At 49.7% G+C, this 23,259-nt stretch overlaps 1 protein-coding gene and 1 pseudogene across 1 annotated transcript; both read left to right on the top strand.

Moving 5' to 3' along the window:
- Positions 1-11,541: 11,541 nt before the first annotated feature.
- On the top strand, positions 11,542-12,565 carry LOC116599994 (annotated as a pseudogene).
- A 2,971-nt stretch (positions 12,566-15,536) lies between these two features.
- Positions 15,537-19,729, top strand: LOC116599993 (CLK4-associating serine/arginine rich protein-like). The gene is made up of 5 exons (XM_032359925.1): positions 15,537-15,550; positions 15,798-15,807; positions 18,502-18,806; positions 19,047-19,502; positions 19,601-19,729. The coding sequence occupies exons 1-4, from the start codon at positions 15,537-15,539 to the stop codon at positions 19,405-19,407; spliced, it is 690 nt and encodes a 229-aa protein (XP_032215816.1). The 3' UTR covers positions 19,408-19,502; positions 19,601-19,729.
- Positions 19,730-23,259: the final 3,530 nt, after the last annotated feature.

The raw sequence follows: 23,259 nt of genomic DNA, 5'->3' as shown, positions 1-23,259 counted from the left end.
CGCTCACCCCCGAGGAGGGGCCGGCTGCACGGGTCCCGGCGCGAGGGCTTTCTCTCCGCGGCGGCCGGGTCCGTCCTGGCGCCGCCTCCCGCGCCCCCAGCCTTTGTTCGCGCGGGGCCTGCAGGCCCCGAGGAGCGCTCGCCAGCCTCGGGGGCCCGCGGGGCGCTAGGCCCGGCCGGCACTTCCCCTGCAGCACCCACGCCGACCCTTTCCACGACCCCGGGGGTGGGAAGCTGGGTTTCCGCGTCGCTAGGCAGGAAACTGGAAGCCCAGAGGCGAGGGGGTTTGCGTCGGGTCACACATCTGTTCTCTGGGAGTCCCCAGTGCAGCGCTGTCCCCGAGCTTGTCCCCGAGCTGGTCCCCGAGCCGGATCCCCTCCAGCCCCTGGCGCTTGCAGGGAAAAACCGCCCCTAACCAGCGCGCATCGGGGTCCACTCTGACCGTGTGTGTTCTCCCCACCCCCAGTGAGGGGCTGCCCCCAGGCGACCTCGGTGCGCTGGGGACCGGGCGCTGGGAGTCCAGAGCGGGCACAGCGTAGGTAATTACACCTTGAGCAGGGCTGGGCCGGAAACAAACAGGGGCCAGACACAAGGGGGTGTGCGGTCTGGAGGCCACCCCAGGAGGTGACATGCAGGCAGTGAGGGGAGGCTGTGGAGGCACCCAAGGTGCAGGAGGGACCGCCCCCCCCACAACCCCCAGGCAGGAAAGACTTGGAGGAGGCCAGGGAGCAGAAGCCTGCAGAGCCAGGAAAGGAGATGCCCTCCTGCACTACTGATTCACCAGGTACTTACTCCGAGCGAGCGCCTTCTGGGGCCAGCCCTGTGCCAGGCACTAGGGGGTTAGCTCTGAGAGAGAGGATAAAGACCCCGGCCCATGAGCTGATGGGAACCTTTGAAAGTAATTATTGGGGGGGGGGTGACTAGACAGCTCTGATGTTTCTAAACCCCCTCCTCTAAGGCCCCCTGATGGTGAGTGAGGGTGATCTTTCTTCCAGCCTGGAGTCCCCTGGCCTTGGCAGGTCTCCCAGGGCCTCCTTGGGGCTCCTAGAAGGCTTCGGCCCCCAGGGAGTGCAGCCCCTTCCCTTGGAAGGAGGGAGCTGGGAGGCAACTCTTAGCTATCCCTGGTTGAATGAGGAGTCGGAGAAAAGGCACACTCAGGACCCCAGAGCTCTGTGTGGGCCTGCGGGAGGGCACTGGGCTGCAGGCGGGCACTGGCTGGGGTTCTGGGGGCCCCTTTCTGGTCCTCAGTTCTGGAGAGCAGGCACTGTCACCTGTGACCTCCAAGCTTCGCAGAGGAGGTGTTTAGGAAATGCCTGGGGCCTCCTTCCTTGCTGGCTGGAAGAATGTCAGGATCTTTGTATATGGGGTGCGGGGGGGGGGGGGTGTTCCTGGCACAGAGCCAAAGTCACAGACAAACAGGCCTGTCCTGGAAGGAAGCGCTGGGAACCCAGGGGCTATTTGGGGGCTGGGGCTGGGGCTGGGTTCAGGTCCTTCCTCTTTCTCTGTCCCTAGCTGGAGCCTGGAGGAAGAGGGCCCTGCGGAGGAGAGGTCCTGGCCGGGGCAGACCCTGAGCTCGAGAGATGCGTGTCCAGGTCAGTGCTGGGTGGGGGCATGCAGTGGGGCCTCGCTGCGTTTGGCCCACTCCTGTCTGAAAAGTGGTGTGCCCTCGGAAGGGACAGGAGGATTCTGGCTGCGCCTCAGATGGGGCCAGGTGGCTGCAGGGAACACACACGACCTTTGGGGAGCAGAGACAGGGCCAGAGGGCCTGGGATTGACAGAAGTTGGGAGGTTGTCAGTCTTCAGCTGAAGGAGCTGGACTTGCTCCCTGTCCAGGCCCAGGATGAGCCCAGGAAAGGAGGGAGGTGGACGGTGTCCAAGTGGTTCCTCTTCTGCTCAGCTCAGAGATGGCCAGGGCCCGCAGGTGGCCTGGGAGTGCCTGTTGCCCCAAAGAAGGCCGGCGGGGCCCTGGGCAGCTCCTCTCTGAGCCTGAGCAGATGGCAGTAAACGGAGGGGCAGGCGATGGTGGCCTCTCTTCCTTCTGGAAGCCAGAGTAGGTGAATGGGTGGGGGTGGCCTGCAGCTTTCTGGGGCTCTGCCTGGCCAGGGAGCCGTGTTTGGGCCACAATTATTTTATGATCCTGTCACTTCTCCTGGGAATGAGCACTTACAACCTGGAGTTTTCCTGCGGTGGGGCCAGGGTTAGGCAGGTACTGTGGTTTTCCAAGGCCACTAGCTCTGTCCTAGGTTCTTCCGAGTCCCGGGGCTAAATTCCTTCCCCTGGCTCTCCTCCAGGACGCTGAGACTCCTGCTCCAAGGGGCGCAACGTGGAGGGGCGGGGGCGACTTGGGGAGGGCTGCGGTCGGAGCCCCGGGTGGTGCGTGGAAGGGAACCCCTCACGGGCTCTCCAGCTCCCCAGCCAGTGGCCCCCGTGTCATGCGGGGCCAGGTCCAAGGACGGCTGCCCGCTGGGTGATCGCGGCTCCGGGGGTCCGCGCTCCCAGCTGTGGAGCAGCACCCCGAGCTGGGCGGGTCGCGTCCGCCCCCGCGGCGCGTGCGGGAGTCCGGCAGGTGCGGGCGCAGCTGGAAGGTCGGTCCGTGCGCGCCCTCTGCCGCCCGGCCGCGCGCGACCAGCCTCGGGGACGGTGCCCAGGGCGGGCTTTCCTTACCACGGTCTCTCCGCGCCAGAAGCGAGTGGGGTCCGCTTTTTCATGCTCATGTGCAACTCAGCGTTTCCACCGAAGACTCCCGCTAAGCGCGTATCCATGGCCTTGCTCTTCCCACGACCTGACTCTTTTTTTTTTTTTTTTAAAGTCGTCATTGTTAACAATAAAATGCCCATCGCCCTTGTCCAAGGAGGTGGGCTCGGACAACTGTGTGCCCCGTTACCACCACCCTCGTGAGGGCTACAACGTTCCCCTCACCCCGGGAAGTTCCCTAACCCCCTCCCAGCCAGCTGTCCCTCATCTTCTGACCTAGCAGTCAGCGCTGCCTGTCCCCGAACTTCGAACTTCGAACTCTGCAGACAGGGTCGCCCGTTTCTTCAGTTGCAGGAAGTGCTTTTCGGGTTGATCTAGGGACCTGCTTTGCCACCACCAGGTGACACGTGTCCAGGTGGTGTCGCATTTTAGGCACGTCCATTGATATTTGAAGGAATTTTCTGGAGTTATATGGAAGATTATCTCCATATTTTGGCTATTAAAGGACCAGCACAATGGGCAGCACCTTCTCTGTTTCTCATAACACATTAAAGATGATTTTCTTTCCTGGGTTTTAATCATGATCTAGAAAAAAGCCAAAACACCCTGAGAAACACGGAGGATGCTGTAACAAACATCTAGCTCCTGGACCCGACCATGTCAGCAGTTTTCCGGTTTTGATTCAGGTTAGAAAAACAACAGTCCGCATCCTGGGGGCTCCCCAGGTCTGTCCTGGCCCGTCCAGAGCCCACGTTCAGGGTGCCGGCTGTGTTCTGGCCTCTGTCTGTATCAGCGAACGGTCTTGCACACAGCCCACGATCGGATCTTTTGTGCTTTTCAATATTCATGGATAAGTGTCACAGCACAACATCAGTCCTTCGATTCACTTTTTCCGCCCACGTTCCGGCCTGTTTATCCTGGTTGATGCGGGCGAGCCTACGCCATGCACGTGAGCTGCCGGCCGGGTGGGCGCTGAATGAGCAGACCCTCACTTAGCCATTCCTCTACCGATGGACACGTAGCTTGCTTGCAGGTTTTTCGACACGCAGCAGTGTTGCAACGAACATTCCGGTCACTAGCACTGTGTAAGTCACGGTCGTCCCCAGCAGCTTGTGTCCGCACCACCCGCGACTGTGTTAGGAACCCGGACTCCCGGCCCCCACCCAAGTCTGCTAAGCCAGACTCTGTGTTGTAACAAATTCAGAGGATCTGTATGCACATTCAGTTTCTGGTTTTTCCTTTTTTGCGTCATTTTATTTAATTTTTCAAATTACCGTGTAGTAACCCTGAGTCATTGACTTTTTTATTGTGATAAGATACGCATAATAGAAAAGTTGCATTTTAGCCATTTTTAAGTGTACGGCTCAGGGGCGAGCTGCCCTCACACCCTGTGGAACCATCGCCAGCAACCCTTTCCAGACTTCGTGGTCTTGCCAAACTGAAACTCTGTCCCCGTTAAATGCTAAACCCCGTTGTCCCTGCCCCAGCCCCTGGCCCCCACCATTCAACTTTCTAAGTCTATGAATTCGACTCCTCCCGGATTCATGCGTGGAATCCTGCAGGATGGGTCCTTCGTGTCTGGTTTCTTACACTGAGCGTCGCGTCCTCCAGGTTCGTCTGTGCCGTCGCGGGTGTCAGAAAAAAAAATGAAATCTCCTTCTTCTTTAAGGCGGAATAGTATTCCAGATTTTGCGTATCCATTCCTCTGTCCACGGACTCTTTCTTGGGTTGTGTCCACCTTTGTCTACTGTGAATAATGCCGCCGTGAAAATCTGTGTACCAGTATTTATTTTTAGAGATTGTGTTTATTTACTTGAGATAGAGCGAGAGCAAGTGAGAGAGAGGGATAGCCGGAGCGGGGTGGGGGGCAGAGGGAGAGGCAGAGGGAGAGGGAGAGGCAGACTCTCCACTGAGCAGGGAGCCAGACGCAGGGCTCGATCCTAGAACCCTGAGATCGGGACCTGAGCCGAAGGCAGAGGCTTAACAATTGAGCCCCCCAGGCGCCCCAGTGAACCAGTATCTGTATGAGGCTCTGCTTTCCACTCTTTGGGGGATATACCCTGATGTGGAATGACCAGACCCTGTGATGTACATGTTTAACAACTCAGAAACCATCCGACCGTCTCCCACAGCAGCTGCTCTGTTTTCAATTTCCACCAACAAGGCCCAAGGGTTCCAGTTTCTCACCATCTCAGCCAACTTGACTCTTTTGGGTTTTGACACCTACTTAGATTCAAGCCCATCCTCATAATCAGGGTACAGGACTGCTCTGTCACCCGAAGACTGTCCCTCATGCTATTTCTTTGTGGGGACACCCTCCTCCCCCTCCTGCCCCTTGGCAGCCCCTGGTCTGTCTCCATCGATATTGTTCCATCCTTCTGAGAAGCATCAGAGGGACCGAGTCGCGCCGCATCTAAACTTCGGGCACCCCGAGGCTTCGGTCTCATCCAAGTTGTGGGTGTGTCCGTAGCTCGGTCCTTTTTACTGCTGGGAAGTAAATGGTGGCGAATTTAGAAACAGAGCGTACCCAGGACTTGCTGAGAGGCACTGTGGGTATTTTCAATTTTTGGAGATTATGAATAAAGCTGTTACAAACATCCCTGTGCAGGTTTTGGGCTAATAGAAGTTTTCATGTCTCCAGAGTAAGTACGCAGGCGTGTGGCCGCTGGGTCACACGGTAGGTGCAGCTTTGACTTACAAGAAACTGCCGTTCGTAGATCAATCTTTGAGAGATTCTGTCCCAGGGCTTTTGGGCCGGATCTCTCTGAGGTGTGTGCCCAGAAGTGCGGTCATCGGGTTACAGGCTACGCTTGCCTTTAGCTTTCCGGACGTTGCTGAACTGCTCTCAAAGCGGGAATACAATAATCGCCCGCCGGTGGGTTGTGAACGCTCCGTTTTTTAATGACCCCGTCAACATTTGGCGTTGTGGCCGCAGCTGCATTGAACTGATAGCTTAATTTGGAGAACACTGTTGGCTCCTCTCAGCCACACACAGGTTTGGCTTTTAAATGTCCCATGCCTGTGAGATACACTCCTACTTGCCTTGTGATTTCTGTTGCTGTCGGGAAGGGCTGTCGGTAAAATCCTCGTTTCCGATGCGTTGTCACTTGCTCGACGGCTCTGATCCAGCCTTCCTGAATTCCCTCAGATTATCCATTAATCCACCAGATTACCTGTCAACTCACGTGGACTTTCCAAGTAGACCATCACACATCTGTGGGCCCCACACTTGTTTCTTTCCGAGGCCGACGTCACCCATTTCTTTTCCTTGTCACGTTGCATTGGCTAGTGCCCCTCCATCATAATGTCAGATGTCCCTGGGGACGGTAAGAGTCTCAGCCTGAGCTGCCTGCAAAGCAGCCAGAGGCAAAGCTTAGTGCCGGCACGGCTGTTGAAGGGTTGCCACAAAGGAGGCCGGAGTGCGGTGGCGGTTTGTGTACCGCAGGTTGCTTGTCTACGCAGGCCATCCCCGGGAGGCCTCATGGAGACACCGCATCTCAGGGCATCTTCATGCAGGCAGAAGGGAGACCACTTTATCCTCCTGTTTTCTGTTCTCGTAGATGAGAGCTCACTTCACGGGGAACCGACTTCCCTGAACTTGCACTGGGTGTGAAATCAGCTCTTTTAGGAGGCCACTGGAGGGCCCGGAGCTTTGTGGGTCCAGTAAAGTTGGAGCAGCGTGTAGAGTCTCCTGGGGCTCCTGTTGCTGAAGGTCAGACCTGGGGCTGGCCCTGTCTGGAAGCGAGGCGAGGGACCAGGCTGGTGAGGAGCCAGCGGACACTGGGGGGAGGGTTGTTAACAAGCGGGGTCCTGTAACCATCCTGTTAACCAACTTTAAGGAGACTAGTTTTCCAATCGGAATGAGCCGTTCTCCGCCCCTGGCCACAAAGCTGTCCTCCGGGAGGCTCCCTCCACCACCACTGGGTGACTCCCCTGGCCATCATATTTGACACAGACACGGAGATCTGCAGCGTCTGGCCCACTGTACACTTGCCCAGCCACGAGACCTTCGTCTCCCTGCGGCAGAGAGACCTCAGCCCCACACCCATCCCCTTCCCCTGCAGACCATCGAATGAGGACACAGGGCTATGAGTCTGGGAGTGGGGGTGCCCACAGAGGGATCTGTTCTCAGGCAAACACTGGCTCTCAGTTCCTTGGGCAGAGGGCGCCTGACCTCCGTGAGGATCTTGCTTTGAGGCAGCCCTTTTGGTTTGAAAGGTGCCTGATGCCCCCTTGGGGCCTCCCATGGCTCCGCACGTGGCCCACATTTCTGGGTGCCTCATGTATTTGCTCTCTGGGGACCTGTTCTTTGAATCACTGCCTCTACCGTGTGGTACGGCCATGGCTAGGTCCCTTGGAGGTGTATTCGTGCTCCTGTCCACAGTTTGTGTAACACTAAGGAGACTGCGTGGTTTGGGGCAGGGGACACCTATCTTTATCCAGGACATTTTAGGCCCTAAATCTTCACAGCCTCCCAGGGCTCAGGACCTCTGGGGCTGACAAGGTGGGATGCTCTTAATGGTTCATCGGTCTTTGTCAGGTGAACAGCTTGCCCTCGGGATACCTGTCTGTGGCCAAGATGGCCCATCGTGAGCAGCCTCAGCGCTCAGGCTTGGGATGGCTCCCCCCATGGCGTCTGTGGGATTTTATCAGTCTTGAGGCTATCTCTCTGGGTTGGCCCTACTGTGAGCATTAAACAGAAATGCAAATCGCAAGTCTGCAGAGTGGATTGTGGGTGATGCCTGCTTGTGGCCAACACCTGGGAGGGCATGACCTTTGCCAGTCCCTGGGCATCCAGACCATCTCTGTTCCCTGGCCTGTGACCCAGAGGGCTTGCTGGCTCCTCTCCTGCTCTCTGTAGGTCTGTGTCTCAGGACTTCGTGGGGGTCATTGCCCTCAGGGATGGTTGTGGCTGTCAGTAAAGGGTGCAGCTATGCTCTCTCCTTGGAGACCGGGAGCTCTCCCGGGCCCTGTGCTATAGGAGAGCCAGCGACACTCATGGCCCTACTTGGGTGTCCCTCAGCCTCTGACCATGGACTCTGCTCATGTTTATTAGCAGCTGGTTAAGTATCCATTTCTTCCACCTCTTCTTTGTTTCTTTCTTGCTTCTTTTTTGCTTTCTTTTGGACTTTATTCATTCAATTTCTCTATTAGCCATCCGTTGAGTTCTATATTCCTGTACTAGTCTTTAGTGGTTATCCTAGAGATGATATTTCGTGCCCTTGACTTATGTTTTTTAAAGATTTTATTTATTTATTTGACAGACGGAGATCACAAGTAGGCAGAGAGGCAGGTGGGTTGGGGGAGCAGGCTCCCCGCTGAGCAGAGAGCCCGATGCGGGGCTCGATCCAAGGACCCTGGGATCATGCCCTGAGCCGAAGGCAGAGGCTTTAACCCACTGAGCCACCCAGGTGCCCCCATGTCCTTGACTTATTATAATAAACTACCAATTCGTAGTCTTATGACTTCTGAACAAGGCAAGAACCGTGAATCTGTTTAATTCCATTTATCCCCTATATTTTACTTCCAAAAATGTTAAATATCTTACAGGACATTAATATGGTGTTTTAAGCAGTTAATTTTCTTTTGTACTTACCCACATATTTGCAGTTTCCAATGCTCTCTTCTCATTCCTGAAGTCCCATGCTTCACTAGGGGGTTCTTTTCCTCCAGCCTGAAGAAATTTCTCTCTTATTTCCTGTGGTATAGATCTTTTGGTGATAATGTCTCTCATCTGAAAACAACTCTATTTCAGTTGCATTTTGAAGATTATTTTCGTTAGATGTAAAATTCTAGGTTGGCGGGTATTTTTTTCTTTCTGCCATTCCATGTCTTCTGGCTTCTATCACTTCTATTTAAAAATCAGCCATCACACTTATGGTTGTTCCTCCAAAGATAACCTGTTCTTTTTCTCCTGTTGCTCTAATAGTTTTCTCTTGATCTTTGGTGCTTGGAAGATTTCCCATGGTATGCCTCCATGTGGTTTTCTATTTATTCATTCTGCCGTGAGTTTGCCCAACTTCTTAGATCTGTAGATTCATGGTTTTCAACAATTCTGGGTAAATATTATATCATGTTCTCTTTGTACGGCCTTCACTCTATTATTTCTTGCTCTCCTTCTGGGAGTCCAAAGCAGGTTTTAAGCGGTTCCCTATGTCTCATGTTTTGTACTCTTTTTATTCTCTGTATTTATTCTCTCTTTGCTTCAGTCAGGGTATTTCCCATTGGTGTATATTTGTGTTCTCTAAACATGGTTTCTGTTGTCCAACCCATCCAATGAGTCATTAGTTTTAGGTAGTTCAGATACTGCATTTTTCAGTATAAGGATGTTCTTCCATTTAACGTTTTAAAATATATTCTAATTCTTTGCTAAAAAAGATAATCTTTTCATCCATTTTGCTTACCTTTTCCTTTATTTCGTTTGACAGATTTATCATAGCTATTTTAAATTTATGTTTGCTTACTCCAGTATATGGTTTATCTGTGGGCCTGCTTCTGTTGTTCATTTTCCTCTCCATTATCGATCACATTTTCCTGCCACTTCCTCCATCCAGACTTTTTGAGTGTGTGCTGGATATTTGTATAAGAGGGCTAGGGAGGATCTAGTTGATACCGTCTAATGGGGCACTTGGCCTTTCCTCTCTTATCCTGGTAAGGCAAGAAGCTGAACACTCCAATCCAGTAGAGACTGGGCTGGGTTTGGGCTCACTGTGCTTGTGAGCCTTCTAGGTGTGGCTCTTCTGGTGTCTGGTGAACAGCCTGGGTCCTCTCTATCTCCTCAGGGCTGCAAGGCTGTGGGGACCTCTGTACTTTTCCTCAAATATTTTCAACTTAGCTCTTTAATTTTCTTCTCAGTCAACTTCAATATTTGGAAAATGTCTTATGGGACATGTGTCTTGTGTCTGAGGCAGAAACGTTTTTCTCTAGAAGGACATTGTGTGCTAAGTACAATGAGGTTCAGGACATTTCACTTCACCTGTAGAAGCCTCAGGTAAAGTTTTGTGGCTCTCATAGCCCTGGATTTAGCAAATGTCCCAATTTTCTACACCAGCCCTGGCGGCGATGGCAAGTTCTGTGGGTTTTCTTTCTCCCTGTAGAGCCCCTCCGTCTGGATCACATCTGATGATCAGCCCACACCCGGAAGTGGCTAATTCCCCAATGGTAGAACATGTGGTGGTTGATCCTCAGTTCATCTCAGAGAGCTTTCCCTGGTGAGACTTACTTTTTTCTGGTCCTCCCTGATTCTACAGTGCCCTAATATTATATATGTGTTCCACTTTTTACAAATTGTGATAAAATACACACCACATACAATTTGCTAGCATCTTTTACTCTATGGGTTTTGAAACTAGTTTGGCCTTTCCTAGTTGCTGCAATAGGATTGTCAACCTTCCATAAATACTACATTCCCTCTAGAAGTGGAAAGCTTTTATGCATCATCATAAACCTTCATAGTTGAGGGGTTAGGAGGGTGGACTGAGAAACGGACTATTTGGTTTTCAGTCCTGGCTCTGTAGCTCTCTACATTTGAAGTATGGACAAGGTGTTACTATCTTGTGGTTGCCTCATGGGGGAAGGATCAAGTCTCTGCCCCAAAGTGGTGCAGATATGAGACCGATGACACTGTGCATACACCAAGAGGGTAGGAAAAGGTTTATTACTTACGTAGACTCTGGGTGAGCAGGGCAGACACCCAAGCTGGTTTGGAATGACGAGTGAGGAGAGGAATGTGCTTTTGTTTTTCTCATGGTTAGGGGTGGGTGTAGGCTTAGGGTTCCCATACAGGCTAGAGATTGAATGGTTTGAACATCCCTGCCAGTGGCAGTGGGCTTTCTCATTGGCTGCCTGGCTGTGGGGAGCCCCTGAAAACTGTCAGTGGTCCAACGTCAATGATGGCGCTGGGCTCCTTATTGCACGTAGTCTCTTTGTGCTTCATTTTACATCTGTAGGCCGGGACTGCTGCAAGCATTTGGTGTGTAGCACACTGCCAGATCCACACAGGAGACAGTTGGAGGTGATTTCATTTTGGTAAGATTGCTTTAGGAAAGACAACAGGGCCATGCCTACCTCCTCAGCATGGAGCCCGGAGGAGGCCGGCTGTCCATCAGGATGGAGTCCATCTCAGATGGCTGCTTTACCATGCCTGAACTATGAGGAAGGCGCTTTGTCAGCAACCTATTTTACAGGTGTGGAATAGGTTCTGGGAAGAATGATTGATTCAAGGCTTCTCAGCTAGTCAGCTGTAGGAAACACCCCGAGTGTTTGCAGATGGGGAGCAGATCAACATTTGCCAAGGGCACTCTGGGAGCCTAGGACAGGGGGCCTGTGAGCAGGTCCAGGAACTGAGCATGGGCAGACATGTTATTCCAGTTCAACTCCCCCTCCCACCAGAGAGATGGAAACATACACACATTGACACAGTGGTGGGGTTCGGGGACAATGGCTTTATTAGATGCTTCAAAGACAGATAGCTGAGAAATTGGTGCCTGCAGACCGAGCAGAGCTGAGGAACCCTTGTGCTGGCCCTGCTTGGACGTTCTTGCTGCAGAAGGTGCTGGGCAGGCAGGGCTTGGGGTGCGCCACTTCTGCAGGTGCCTGGGGAAGGGCTCCAGGTTCTGGGAAAGGGGAAGTCTTGGAAGTCATTCTTGGATACAAGTGTCCACTGTATTTCCTTGGAGGAAATCAAAGAGAAATGCTCACAGTGGGCAAGGGAGGAGGGTGGATGACAGAGTACTGGGTTGGAGGAGAGTCTGGATCAGGCATTCAGGGAAAAGGCAGATATGGCTGTGCTGGAATCCATGACTCTGACCCGGGATGGCCCTGCCTTTGGTAAGAGTCCCTGTGAAAATGGAAAATCAGATCTTGCACTGGCAGCAAACAGGGACACAGCAGCTGGACTGGGAGCAGCAGGGCTTGCAGCAGCTGGACTGGGAGCAGCAGGGCTTGCAGCAGCTGGACTGGGAGCAGCAGGGTTTGCAGCAGCTGGACTGGGAGCAGCAGGGCTTGCAGCAGCTGGACTGGGAGCAGCAGGGGACACAGCAGCTGGACTGGGAGCAGCAGGGCTTGCAGCAGCTGGACTGGGAGCAGCCACAGGAGCCACAGGAGCCACAACCCCCTTTGGAGCACCCACATGAGCCACAGCTGGAGCAGGAACAGGCTGGCACACAGCAGCACACGGGCTTGCAGCAGCAGACGGGGACACAGCAACCAGAGCCACAGCCCCCACAGCTGGAACCACAGCCCCCCTTGGAGCCCCCACAGGAGCCACAGCCCCCCTTGGAGCCCCCACAGGAGCCACAGCCCCCCTTGGAGCCCCCACAGGAGCCACAGCCCCCCTTGGAGCCCCCACAGGAGCCACAGCCCCCCTTGCAGCCCCCACAGGAGCCACAGCCCCCCTTGGAGCCCCCACAGGAGCCACAGCTGGAGCAGGAACAGGCTGGCACACAGCAGCACACGGGCTTGCAGCAGCACACGGGCACACAGCAGCCCCCACAGCCGGAGCCGCAGCCCCCACAGCCAGAGCCACAGCCCCCACAGCTGGAGCCACAGCCCCCACAGCTGGAGCCACAGCCCCCACAGCTGGAGCCACAGCCCCCGGAACAACCACAGCAGCCCATGGTTCTGGTGGATTGAGGGTGGAGCAGGTCAGAGGAGCAGGTGCAGAGGACAGTGCTCAGGTGTGGGGCCTCCTGGGCCGGGAGCCCTTTATATACACCTGCCCCAGTGTGAGGTGTGATGCTGGCCACATGGTCACTTCCTGGTTCTTGTTTGTGCCATGTTTAGGATCTCCCTTCCTGTTTTCCTCTAGACATCAGCCTCTGGTGTAAAGTCTATGTGCCATTAGCTGCTATGGGCTACTCGTTGGGACCTAGCCCCTCACAGAATCCATGTCTAGACTTGAAGGAGTTCCCCACCCCTTGCAAGGGTTCAGCTCATTCCCTTTAACTGCAGAGTCTCACTTGATCAACAATGGTTTATTTTAGCTGTACAAGGGGTATACGCAATAATACATCAAAAAACATGTAAAAATGCCCGAGTTATGAAAATATTAGGAAGATAGGTGAATCCCTGTCCATGCCTCTTCCCGCATTGTTTCCCTCCCACCCTAGACAAGTTCCTGAATTTGAAAGTGTTAGTCCCATGTGGTCTTTACATGCTTAATAAACATATTACGTGTGTTCTTTAAACATTATTTTGCAGGCTTTAAACTTAGTATAGTAAGTGGTAATGCACTACTTTTCTCCTGAAAACTGCTTTTGCAAAATGCAGTGGTTGTAGTAAAGAGATTTCTCTAGGTGGTTTGTACGGCTCTAGTTAACCTATTTTCTTCCTGAAGCTACAACCATCGATTCCTCCCTTTACCCATTGTTGGACCTTTTGTTTCCTTTCTTTTGCAATTTGACAGCTTATGCCACTTTCCTGCCTAAAAGCCCTCCTGCACTTTGGAGTGGAGGGGCTTGGGCTGGGCTGCTCTTCACCCTGAGCATGGGTGGGAGTCCCTGTTCCCCACCCATGCTCACCATTGTCCACTTCAGTGCATGCCAGTGTGTTATTGTGAATTAATCTCATATTCTTATTCACCACAAATAATGAGAAAATCTAGTGGGAAATAAGTTATTTAAAGTGTGAACAAAATGTTACATATCTAAGAACTAATTGATAAAGAATGCCTGAGACTTCTGTGGGGAAACTGTAAAAATTTTTTTTTCTTTTTTTTTTTTTTTGAAGATTTTATTTATTTATTTGACAGGCAGAGATCACAAGTAGGCAGAGAGGCAGAGAGAGAGAGAAGGAAGCAGGCTCCCTGCTAAGCAGAGAGCCCGATGCGGGGCTCGATCCCAGGACCCTGAGATCATGACCTGAGCCAAAGGCAGAGGCTTTAACCCACTGAGCCACCCAGGCGCCCCTAAAAATCTTTTTCTTTCTTCCTTCCTTCCCACCCCTCTTTCCATCTCTCCCTCTCTTTCTTTCTCTCTTTCTTTCTTTCTTTCTTTCTTTCTTCTGAGCCATAAAGAATTGGATAAATGGAGAAGTATACCATGTTCGTGGATAGACAGACAGCATTATAAAACATTAATTTCTCCCGTGTTAATCCATGTATTCCGTGCAATTTTAGTTGGAATTCCACAGGATTTAATTTTGGAATTTCTCCCACAGATCTAAAATTTATGTGCAAAGTTCATGAATAACTGAGGCAATTGTGAATAATAAGCAAAATATTTGCCATATATTATTAAATATAAAATAAATATAGAATAAATTCTTGTCTAATAAAAGTTTGCTGCTAACATAGGAACAGATAAATAGATGAAGATACAGAACAAGAACCCATAAAAGACCCATGTATTTGGGAACTCTACTTTTGAATGAGGAAATTGAATGGGGAAGGTGGCTCACTCTATACAGATAGTTAAAATTAGGGGCGCCTGGGTGGCTCAGTGGGTTAAAGCCTCTGCCTTTGGCTCAGGCCATGATCCCAGAGTTCTGCTCAGCGGGAAGCTTGTTTCCTCCACTCTCTCTCTCTCTGCCTGCCTCTCTGCCTACTTGTGATCTCTGTCTGTTAAATAAATAAATAAAATCTTAAAAAAAAAGAAAATTAAAATTAGATGGTAATGCCGCACCCCCCAAAATACAGATGGATTTAAGGTCTTAAAGTATATGTAAAAGCGAAGGAGAAAATACAAAGTGTAGGAGATAGTATCTGTTGGAGGTTATGGTTATTATGCTCAGGGTAGGAAAGGAATTCTTAAATATGATCCCAGAGCATAAGTAATAGTTAGGAAAATGGTGGATTTAACTGCATCAGAATTATATACATTTGTGTTCAGTGGCAGTCACTGTGGAACAACATAAAAAGATGGTTGGACTTTCAGGGGAAGACACTTGCTGCTTATAATCACTAAGGGGTTAATGTCTAGACTGTACTAGGAACTGCAAGCCACCAGGGAATGGACAGAGACTGGGAAGTGAGCGTTCACACGTGGCCAATAAGAACACAAAGAGACGGTCACCCTGATTTTCATCAGAGGAAAGCAAGTTGTTGTTGTTATTATTATTTTGAGTTTTACTTATTTATTTGACACAGAAAGAGAGAGAGAGCCAGAGAACGGGAGCCAGAGAGCACAAGTGGGGGGAATGGCAGAGGGACAGGGAGAAGCGGATGCCCTGCTGAGCCGGGAGATCAACACAAACTCCATCCTAGGACTGCGGGCTCATGACCTGAGCTGAAAGCAGACACTTAACTGATGGAGCCACCCATGTGCCCCCAGAGGAAACCAAATTAAAACAAAATACCACTGTGTTTTTGAAGAGAGGGAGAACTCTGTCAGCATTTTTGATACGGGGGTATTATCTCTTCCTTGTGACAAGTAGATTGTCCCCCTGTATGTACCCCAGAAGAATGCTCATACAGCCTGGTGGGATTTAGTGAGTGGAGTACATGCGTACCTTTGACATGCAGATTCTATCCAGAGAAACACTCATACAGATGCTAAGGAAGAAGGATATTAATTACAGTGTATTGTCTCAGCAAAGAGCTCCCAAAAGGGCACTGAACTCTCACAACATGGTCTATGTATACAACGGAATACCATTTAGTGGCCAGAAATAATTTATTGTATTTTTAAGTAGCAAAACAAATCAATCTCAGATTTGCTTAAAAAAAAAAAAACAACTGAGAAATAGAACAAGCTTTAAACCCCCCATGAATAAAAATAAACACCCATTCTAGGAAAATACTACTTGTCATGACTGTATGCCCACATGTGGAAACACATTTCCAGAAGGTGGTAGAGAAGGGTGTGGGGACAGGTGTCTGTGGAGGGTGGTGGGGTTGGCCTGAGGATGAAGGAGAAAAGGTAATAAACAGGGAGGACCCATTAGCTGGTGACGTGACTTATAGAATTCACTGTGCATGCTGAGGCTTCATGGCAAGGCTTCGTTCATTTTTGTGACTGCTCTACATGCACTTAGAAGAGTGGAATTGTATAGTGGGTGGCACAACACTTGCCATGAATCCTATTGGGTCAGTTTGTTAACTTAGGGGCTCAGATCCCCCACATCTGCCCCATGTTTCTTGTCGCTTGTGTATAAAATACGGAGAAGGAACCTCAGAGTCTTCCACTCTGATTATGGTTTGGTCCACTTCATTCCATAGTTTGTCCCATTCTGCTTTGCTTCCTTTTTTTAGGCTGTTTCGTTCTGCACACGCAAATTTTAAGTGGTGAGAACTCTTAGTTTATGGAAGCGATACTCGTCTTCTCCAGTAACTCTTTGGGGTTTTTTGTTTCTGTTTGGCCTGCTATTGACAGAGCTTTGTTTGCATGCGTATCTTTCCCCATTTTTAAATTTTTAACCTTTCTCTATACTTTGGTTAAATGTGGCTTTTGAATTGGTATGAAATTAGATTAAAAGCAAATCTACTCCAGCAATCTTTGTATTTAAGGTAGCATATTTTTGTCCATTTCTACTTAGTGTAATTTCTGACACATTTGGTTTTAAACCTGCCTCTTATTTTGTATTTAATATAGATTCAGCCTATCAGTCTTTCTCTCCTCTCCTTCCTCATGCCTTTTCAGGTTGATTTCATCGTGTGACTGTCCCACACAGCTTCCTTTCTCCCCAAGGACCATGCTTAACACTTGGGATCTTCTTTGCCTGTGTTCAATATTCATCACTTTCTCTTGAATCCTTTTTATCTCATTCATTTTGACCTTAAAATGTGTTTTTTTTGTTTGCTGTGTTTCCTTCATTTTAGTCTTGATTTCTGGAGTGATTTTCCTTCTATCTCTCATTTTCCCATGAGGGGTTTCCCCTCCTCCAAACTTGGTGTTCTGTCTTATGTTGTTCCTTTGTATTGTTTATGTTCCTCTGGTTGTTTATTAGCTTGTTTTGAAATGGCAGGCTACTTGTTGGTCTGTCAGGTCGTGTTTCTTTCTGTTGCCCATCTCTTGCCCTAAGGACTCACTAAAGGCCCCTAAAGCCACTCCCCTTCCTTCACGGTGGGGAAAGCCCTCCAGGTTCAGATGCTAAACTCCAGGCACACACCATGTTTTCTGACATAGACCAGTGGTTCTTCTGAGGCTGCCCTGCCTTCAGCTCTCTCACATGTCCCTTTGCTTCCTTTTGCTTTCTCCTGCAGAGATGCTGATACCACAGGGAACTTGTGGCTCTTGAGAATTTGTACCTTGGAGTTCACCTGATCTTGTTATAAATTTCAGCCACGGAATTTTGGTTTTCCTGTCTAGCTGCCTGGTCTGTTTTTATGTGGGGATGTAGGAATATACAGATGAGCCCCCAGGGCGTCCACCTTTCTAAAATTCCCCTACTGAGATTTTGACCCAAATTCCTTAAGCCGTATTTTCTTCTGACGTCACAAAACAAACAATAACCCCGTTCCCTGGTGAGAGGAGATGTCTGGCACAGCTTTCTGCCCTCTCCTGCCTCCTAACTATGCTTGGAAAAAGTCTGATATTTTATTTCTGGATTAACTGGTCTTTTTCTCTTACATCTTATCTCTTTTATCTCAAGGATCCTTTCTTCAGGGGCATGCTGGATTTCTTCAGCCCATCACCTGCAGCCATTTAGGTTTTCCTGGACATTGTATTGGGATTCGCTGCTCACAGTGTCTCTGTGTTTTCATGCAGTGTTTATTTGGCTGAGGAACATCCTCATGTAACGTTTGTCCCCTCCTCCCTGGAAAAGGTATAGTTTCTAAAACAGTGCCTGTGTTCCCTGTTCCGAGGATAGTCTCAACACGCATGTCAGTGTGAAACAACCTTGTGTTCCCCCAAGTGCCAAGATGATCTTGCCTCTCCTGGGGGAGACTGTTGTCTCATGGTGCTGTGAGCAGGGCTGTAGCTTTCTGGTAACTCCAGTTTGAAGTCTAGAATCCTAATTTTGTATTTGAATCGAAGGTGGACTGTAGCTCACATGGAAGGTACATCCTGATGCTTATGTTTCCTCTCCCTGAACTTGGCCTGTTCTGGGGTCTTCCCAAGGACCAGCGTTCTCTATAGGACCTGGGTGGTGAGGGGATAGGGAAGGTCATCCATCTCTTACTCACATGGATGCACACGCCTAGTCCCTGCTCAGATGGTTGTCAGCACTCAGCACCTGCTGCCCATCTCTACCTCCCATGGCCGACTCCCTCGCCCACTTTGCTGGGGCTGAGCCCTCTTATCCTTGGAGCGGAGAGGGTGAAAATGTTTGGTGTCCATTGGGAACATAGGAGTCAGTGGATGGTTCTTTGTGAATGTGCCAACAGAGTTGGTGGATCCAAAAGCCCATTTACAAGGATGTTGCTAATTTGTCACCATATGGGAAAAAGTTTGAAAAGAAAAAAATCGCACCAAGTGTACAGTTGGCTTACAGACAAGATAAATTTTATTAAAGGGAAATACAATTGTTATTGTTTTAAACAAGTGGAGTTAGAGGCAACAGGAAAGAAGGAAGTTCTTGTAGGGAGAGGAGAGTTACAGGTGAGCAGAAAGTGGCCCAGTAGGATCCAGCATCCTTACGGCTAAGAAGCCAGATTAAAGCAGTCTCAATTTTCACTCAGAAACCTGGACCTGACTTTGCTTCTCAGCCAGCTCCCACCCAAGTTGGAAGGGCTGATTGTAGCGTCAGCTGGCACCTGCTTCTAAGCAGAGGCATCTACAGAAAATATTTCTGAGTGATGAGGTTAAAGACAGATCTCAGAGGTGGAGATGAGTCAAGGAAGGAGGTATGTGTAGGAATGAAAAGTAGGAGAAGGTTGTGGATGCATCAAGAATATAGGTTTCACCAAATATTGAGAAAGAAACCCAAGGTTTGGGTTCAGAGCTTTAGATCTTGCACTGACAGCAGACGGGGACACAGCAGCTGGACTGGGAGCAGCAGGGCTTGCAGCAGCTGGACTGGGAGCAGCAAACGGGGACACAGCAGCAGGACTGGCAGCAGGATGACCCACAGCCTGAAGAGCAGCAGCAAGGTTTGCAGCAGCTGGACTGGGAGCAGCAGGGGACACAGCAGCAGGATTGGGAGCAGCAGGGTTTGCAGCAGCTGGACTGGGAGCAGCAAGGCTTGCAGCAGCTGGACTGGGAGCAGCCACAGGAGCCACAGCCCCCCTTGCAACCCCCACAGGAGCCACAGCCCCCCTTGCAACCCCCACAGGAGCCACAGCCCCCCTTGCAACCCCCACAGGAGCCACAGCCCCCCTTGCAACCCCCACAGGAGCCACAGCCCCCCTTGCAACCTCCACAGGAGCCACAGCCCCCCTTGCAACCCCCACAGGAGCCACAGCCGCCTTTGCAGCCCCCACAGGAGCCACAGCCCCCCTTGCAGCCCCCACAGGAGCCACAGCTGCCCTTGCAGCCCCCACAGGAGCCACAGCCCCCCTTGGAGCCCCCACAGGAGCCACAGCCCCCCTTGGAGCCCCCGCAGGAGCCACAGCTGGAGCAGGAACAGGCTGGCACACAGCAGCACACGGGCTTGCAGCAGCAGACGGGCACACAGCAGCCGGAGCCACAGCCGGAGCCGCAGCCCCCACAGCTGGAGCCACAGCCCCCACAGCTGGAGCCACAGCCCCCACAGCTGGAGCCACAGCCCCCGGAACAGCCACAGCAGCCCATGGTTCTGGTGGGTTGAGGGTGGATCAGGTCAGAGGAGCAGGTGCAGAGGACAGATGCTCAGGTGTGGAGACTTCTGGGCCAGAACCCTTTATATATCTGTCTAGTGGCTTCACAGGCCACAAGGTCACTTCCTTGTGACTGTTTATACTATTTTCAAGCCCTATTTTTCCTCTTTGCCAGTGCCTTCCTACTGGCTCAGGTGAGCATCCACTTTCTGTTTCCTAAATTTGTCTTCTTCCACTTTTGTTTTGAGCCCTATAATTAGAACCTCAGCTCCAGATGTCTTTGTTTCCCCAGGAGCCCAGGCACTGGTCACCTGCACTCTCTGTTGGCCTCAAGTGACCTATGGCTCCTCCTGCCCAGGTGCCATTACCTGTGCTGTGCTGACCTCTTCCAATAGTCCTCTTCTATGTTAAGATCGTAAAAATCGTCCATGGTCTTTACTGGAAACAATAAAAATCTAAAGAAGAAAAGAATTCCCATAATCCTGCCATCTAGGGATGACATTTTGGTTGGTTTCTGTAAGTACGAGTAAGTGTGTGTGTGTTTATATTCCATCAGTTTATCCATGCCTTGTCCCTTCTGGAAACGCCCATTCCTTAATGACCAGAATAAGAATAATCCAGCCCCCGTCCTGGTATTTGGAAAGGAATCCTTTTTCTCCTTGATTATTTCTGAAAACCATAGAAATATCTCTGGTTCCTGTTTGTCCTGTTTCCATTCAGACCATCCATTCATCTTGAGCTACTTCGTCCAGCTTCTGAGTCTGCTGCCCTTCTCAGCGTTGCCCCAAAGGAGAAGGGGTGATTTATTTCCAAACAGCAAGCCATTGCCAATGCAAGGTTTCTTGGTTGAAGAGATGATTATAAAGCTTGAGGTGAGCATAAGAGGATTACTCTACTGAGAAGGAAAACTTAAGTCTGCATACCAGATGTCCCTGCTCCTAATTTCTCTTGGCCATGCCTTTGGACATCAGCCTCCTGCTGACTGGCCTCCAACCATCCACCCATGGCTGGACTGCTCCCCTTAGTATAAAAATTTCCCACCTTTTCTTTCACTTTTCTTTATAGTCTTTACCTCTGATTCTGATACTAACAAGGGATGCTCCAAATCAGCAAGTTATGTGATAATTTCTTAAGTGATGCACCTTATTCCTCATGAGGTTAGCCTTGTACTTGATTGAACAGTGAATTTAACAAATCAGTGTGCTGTCTCTGCGCCTGGCTTGTGCTCTCATCCCAGGTCTTCCTAGTCAATGGGAAGGTGGCGCTTTGTCTATCTGCTGCTTTGACTGGAGTTCCTGGTATTGAACTATCCTTGTGTGCTTGGGGATGCAACCCAGCTTGGTCATAGTGTATTTTTAGTTTGATACATTGTTGTATTCTGTTGATAACTTTTGCATCTACATCCAGAAGTAAAATTTAGAGGGCATTCTTGGGTGATGGCAGCTTGACTATGTAGCATCTTTTCCCTGTTGCCAACCTTGATTCTCAGCCATGGGTCTTTCAAGGGCAGCAGACAGGGAGGTCATAGGTGAGGTGGTAGAGGAGGCTCAGCTTTCCTTGAACCTCTGAGCTTGATGAGAAGTTGGGAACAGTCAGAGACCCTGGCCTAGGCAAGGACTGACCACATTAAGCCATGGAGCACAGTGCAAATTAGTGTCTGTCTGCCTCCTGAGGGTTCTCTGCCTCTGCTCCTGCACAGTTAAGAAAAAGATGAAATGAGTCCTCTACTTCTGGAAGGACATGGGAGCACTGGGGAACAGAGTGGATCCCACCTGTTGCCTCACTGGAGGTCTGAACTTCCACATCTTGTGGGAATGCAGCCATTACAGATGCTCTAGCAGGTGAAGTGGGCTCCACGGGGCAGCAGGACACATGCATCACACAAGGGGGTGAGCAAGTTGGAGGGACAAGGAGTTTGGGCACCAGATCTCAATAAAATAGAGTTTCTGGTGGGATGAATGTCAGGTGAACAAGAGAGGAAGACTAGTTCAGACAAGTCAAGTGTATGCCCATGGAGATTAAAAAAAATAGACAATTTAGTTTTAGCAGGTTCACGTTTACAGGAAAAAATGGGTGAAAAGTACAGGGGATTCCCATATACCCTCTTTTCCCACCACCCCCTGAATTTTCCATATTTCTTACATCTCATGTGGTACATTTGTTGCAACTTATGAACCAATATGGATACACTAGTGTTGATTGAAGTCCATAGTTTAGGGTCACTCTTGTTGCATATTCCATGGATTTGAAAAATCATGACATATATTCTTCGTGATGGTACCACACAGAATAATAGTTTCACTGCCTTAAAATCCTCTGTGCTCTGCCTGTACATCTCTCTCCCTCCCTCCTCCAACCCTTGGCAACCACTGATCTTGTTATCAGTTCCTTTGTTTTGCCTTTTCCAGAACATCATAGCGTTTGGATCAGGTAGTATGTGGCCATTTTGGACTTTTTTTCCCACTTAGTAAGATGCATTTAAAGTGCCTCCATGACTTTTCATGGCTTGATAGCTCATTTCTTTTTACTACTGAATGATATTTCGTTGTCTGGACTTTTCACAGTTTATTTATCCATTCGCCTACTGACGGCCATCTTGGCTGTTTCCAAGTTTTGACAATTATAAATAAAGCTGCTAGAAATATCCACATGGAGGTTTTTGTATGGATGTAAATTCTCACCTCCAAGGAATTCACCAAGGAATGTGACTGCTGAATCATAAGGTAAGAGTATATTTAGTTTTGTAAGAAATTGCCCAAAGTGGTTGCACCATTATTGTATTCCCAGCAGGGGTGTGTGATGATATCTCAATGTTGTTTTAATTTGCATTTCCTGAATGACCTAGAACATAGAGCATCTTTTCATATGATTTTGTGCCATCTCTGTGTCTTCTTTGGTGAAGTGTATGTACAGCTCTTTTGCCCATTTTTAGATTGAGTTGTTTGTTTTCTTATTGTTGAGTTTCAAAATTTCTTTGTATATTTTGGATGCAATTCCTGTATCTGACATGTGTTTTGTGTTCCCCCCTGCCAGGCTGTGTCTTGTGTTTTCATTTTCTCAGTGTCTTTCATAGAGCAGATGTCTTTAATGTTCGTGAAGTACAACTTAACAAAATTTTTTGTTAATTTTTTTTGGAAGGATGTCCTTTTGGTGTTGTGTCTAAGTAGTCACCAAACCCAAGATCACCTAGATTTTCTTTTCTGTTATCTTCTAGGACTTTAATAGTTTTGTGTCTTATGCTGAGGTCTGTGGTCCATTTTGAGTTTATTTTTGGGAAGGGTGTAAGGTCTGGATATAGATTCTTTCTTTTTTCTTTTCTTTAAAGATTTTATTTATTTACTTGAGAGACAGTACAAGCAGGGGGAGGGGTACAGGGAGAAGCAGGCCCCCCACTGAGCTGGGTGCCGATCCTGAGATGTGATCCCAGGACTCTGGGATCATGACCTGAGTCAAAGGCAGATGCTTAGCCAACTGAGCCTCCCAGGAGCCCCTCTTTTTTCTTTTCTTGCATGTAGATGTCCAAGAGGCCCAGCACCGTTTAATGGAAAGACTGTCCTTTCTCCCCTGAATTTCCTTTGCTCCTTTGTCACATCAACTGACTACCTTTGTGTGCATCTGTTTCCAGGTTCTCTGTTCATGGCTCCGTGGATCTGTCTGTTTTATCAACAGTGCCATGTCATCCTGATTACTGTGGCCTGTGGTGGGTCTCGAGCTGAGGAGTGTTAGTCTTCGGGCTCTGTTTTCCTCTATTAGTGTCGGCTGTTCTGGGTCTTTTGCTTTTTGCTAGAGTCTCCAGCACCAGTTTGTCGACAACAGGCTGGGATCTTTATTGGGCTCACACTGAATCTGCACATCAAGTTGAGATGATCTCTTTCATTAGAGTTATTTAGATTCCTTGGATATATCTTATATATATTATTAGGTTTTTACCTAAATAATTCATTTTTTGGT

Source organism: Mustela erminea, chromosome 9 (assembly GCF_009829155.1).
Source record: "Mustela erminea isolate mMusErm1 chromosome 9, mMusErm1.Pri, whole genome shotgun sequence".
NCBI classification, from domain to species: Eukaryota; Metazoa; Chordata; class Mammalia; order Carnivora; family Mustelidae; genus Mustela; species Mustela erminea.
The sequence above is the reverse complement of the archived record's forward strand: the minus strand, read 5'-3'. Positions and strand labels throughout refer to the sequence as shown.

Coding starts and splice junctions, on each gene's coding strand:
- LOC116599993 (XM_032359925.1), top strand. Junction 18,807..19,046: donor AGCCACAGCCCCCCTTGCAA/CCCCCACAGGAG, acceptor CTGCCCTTGCAG/CCCCCACAGGAGCCACAGCC.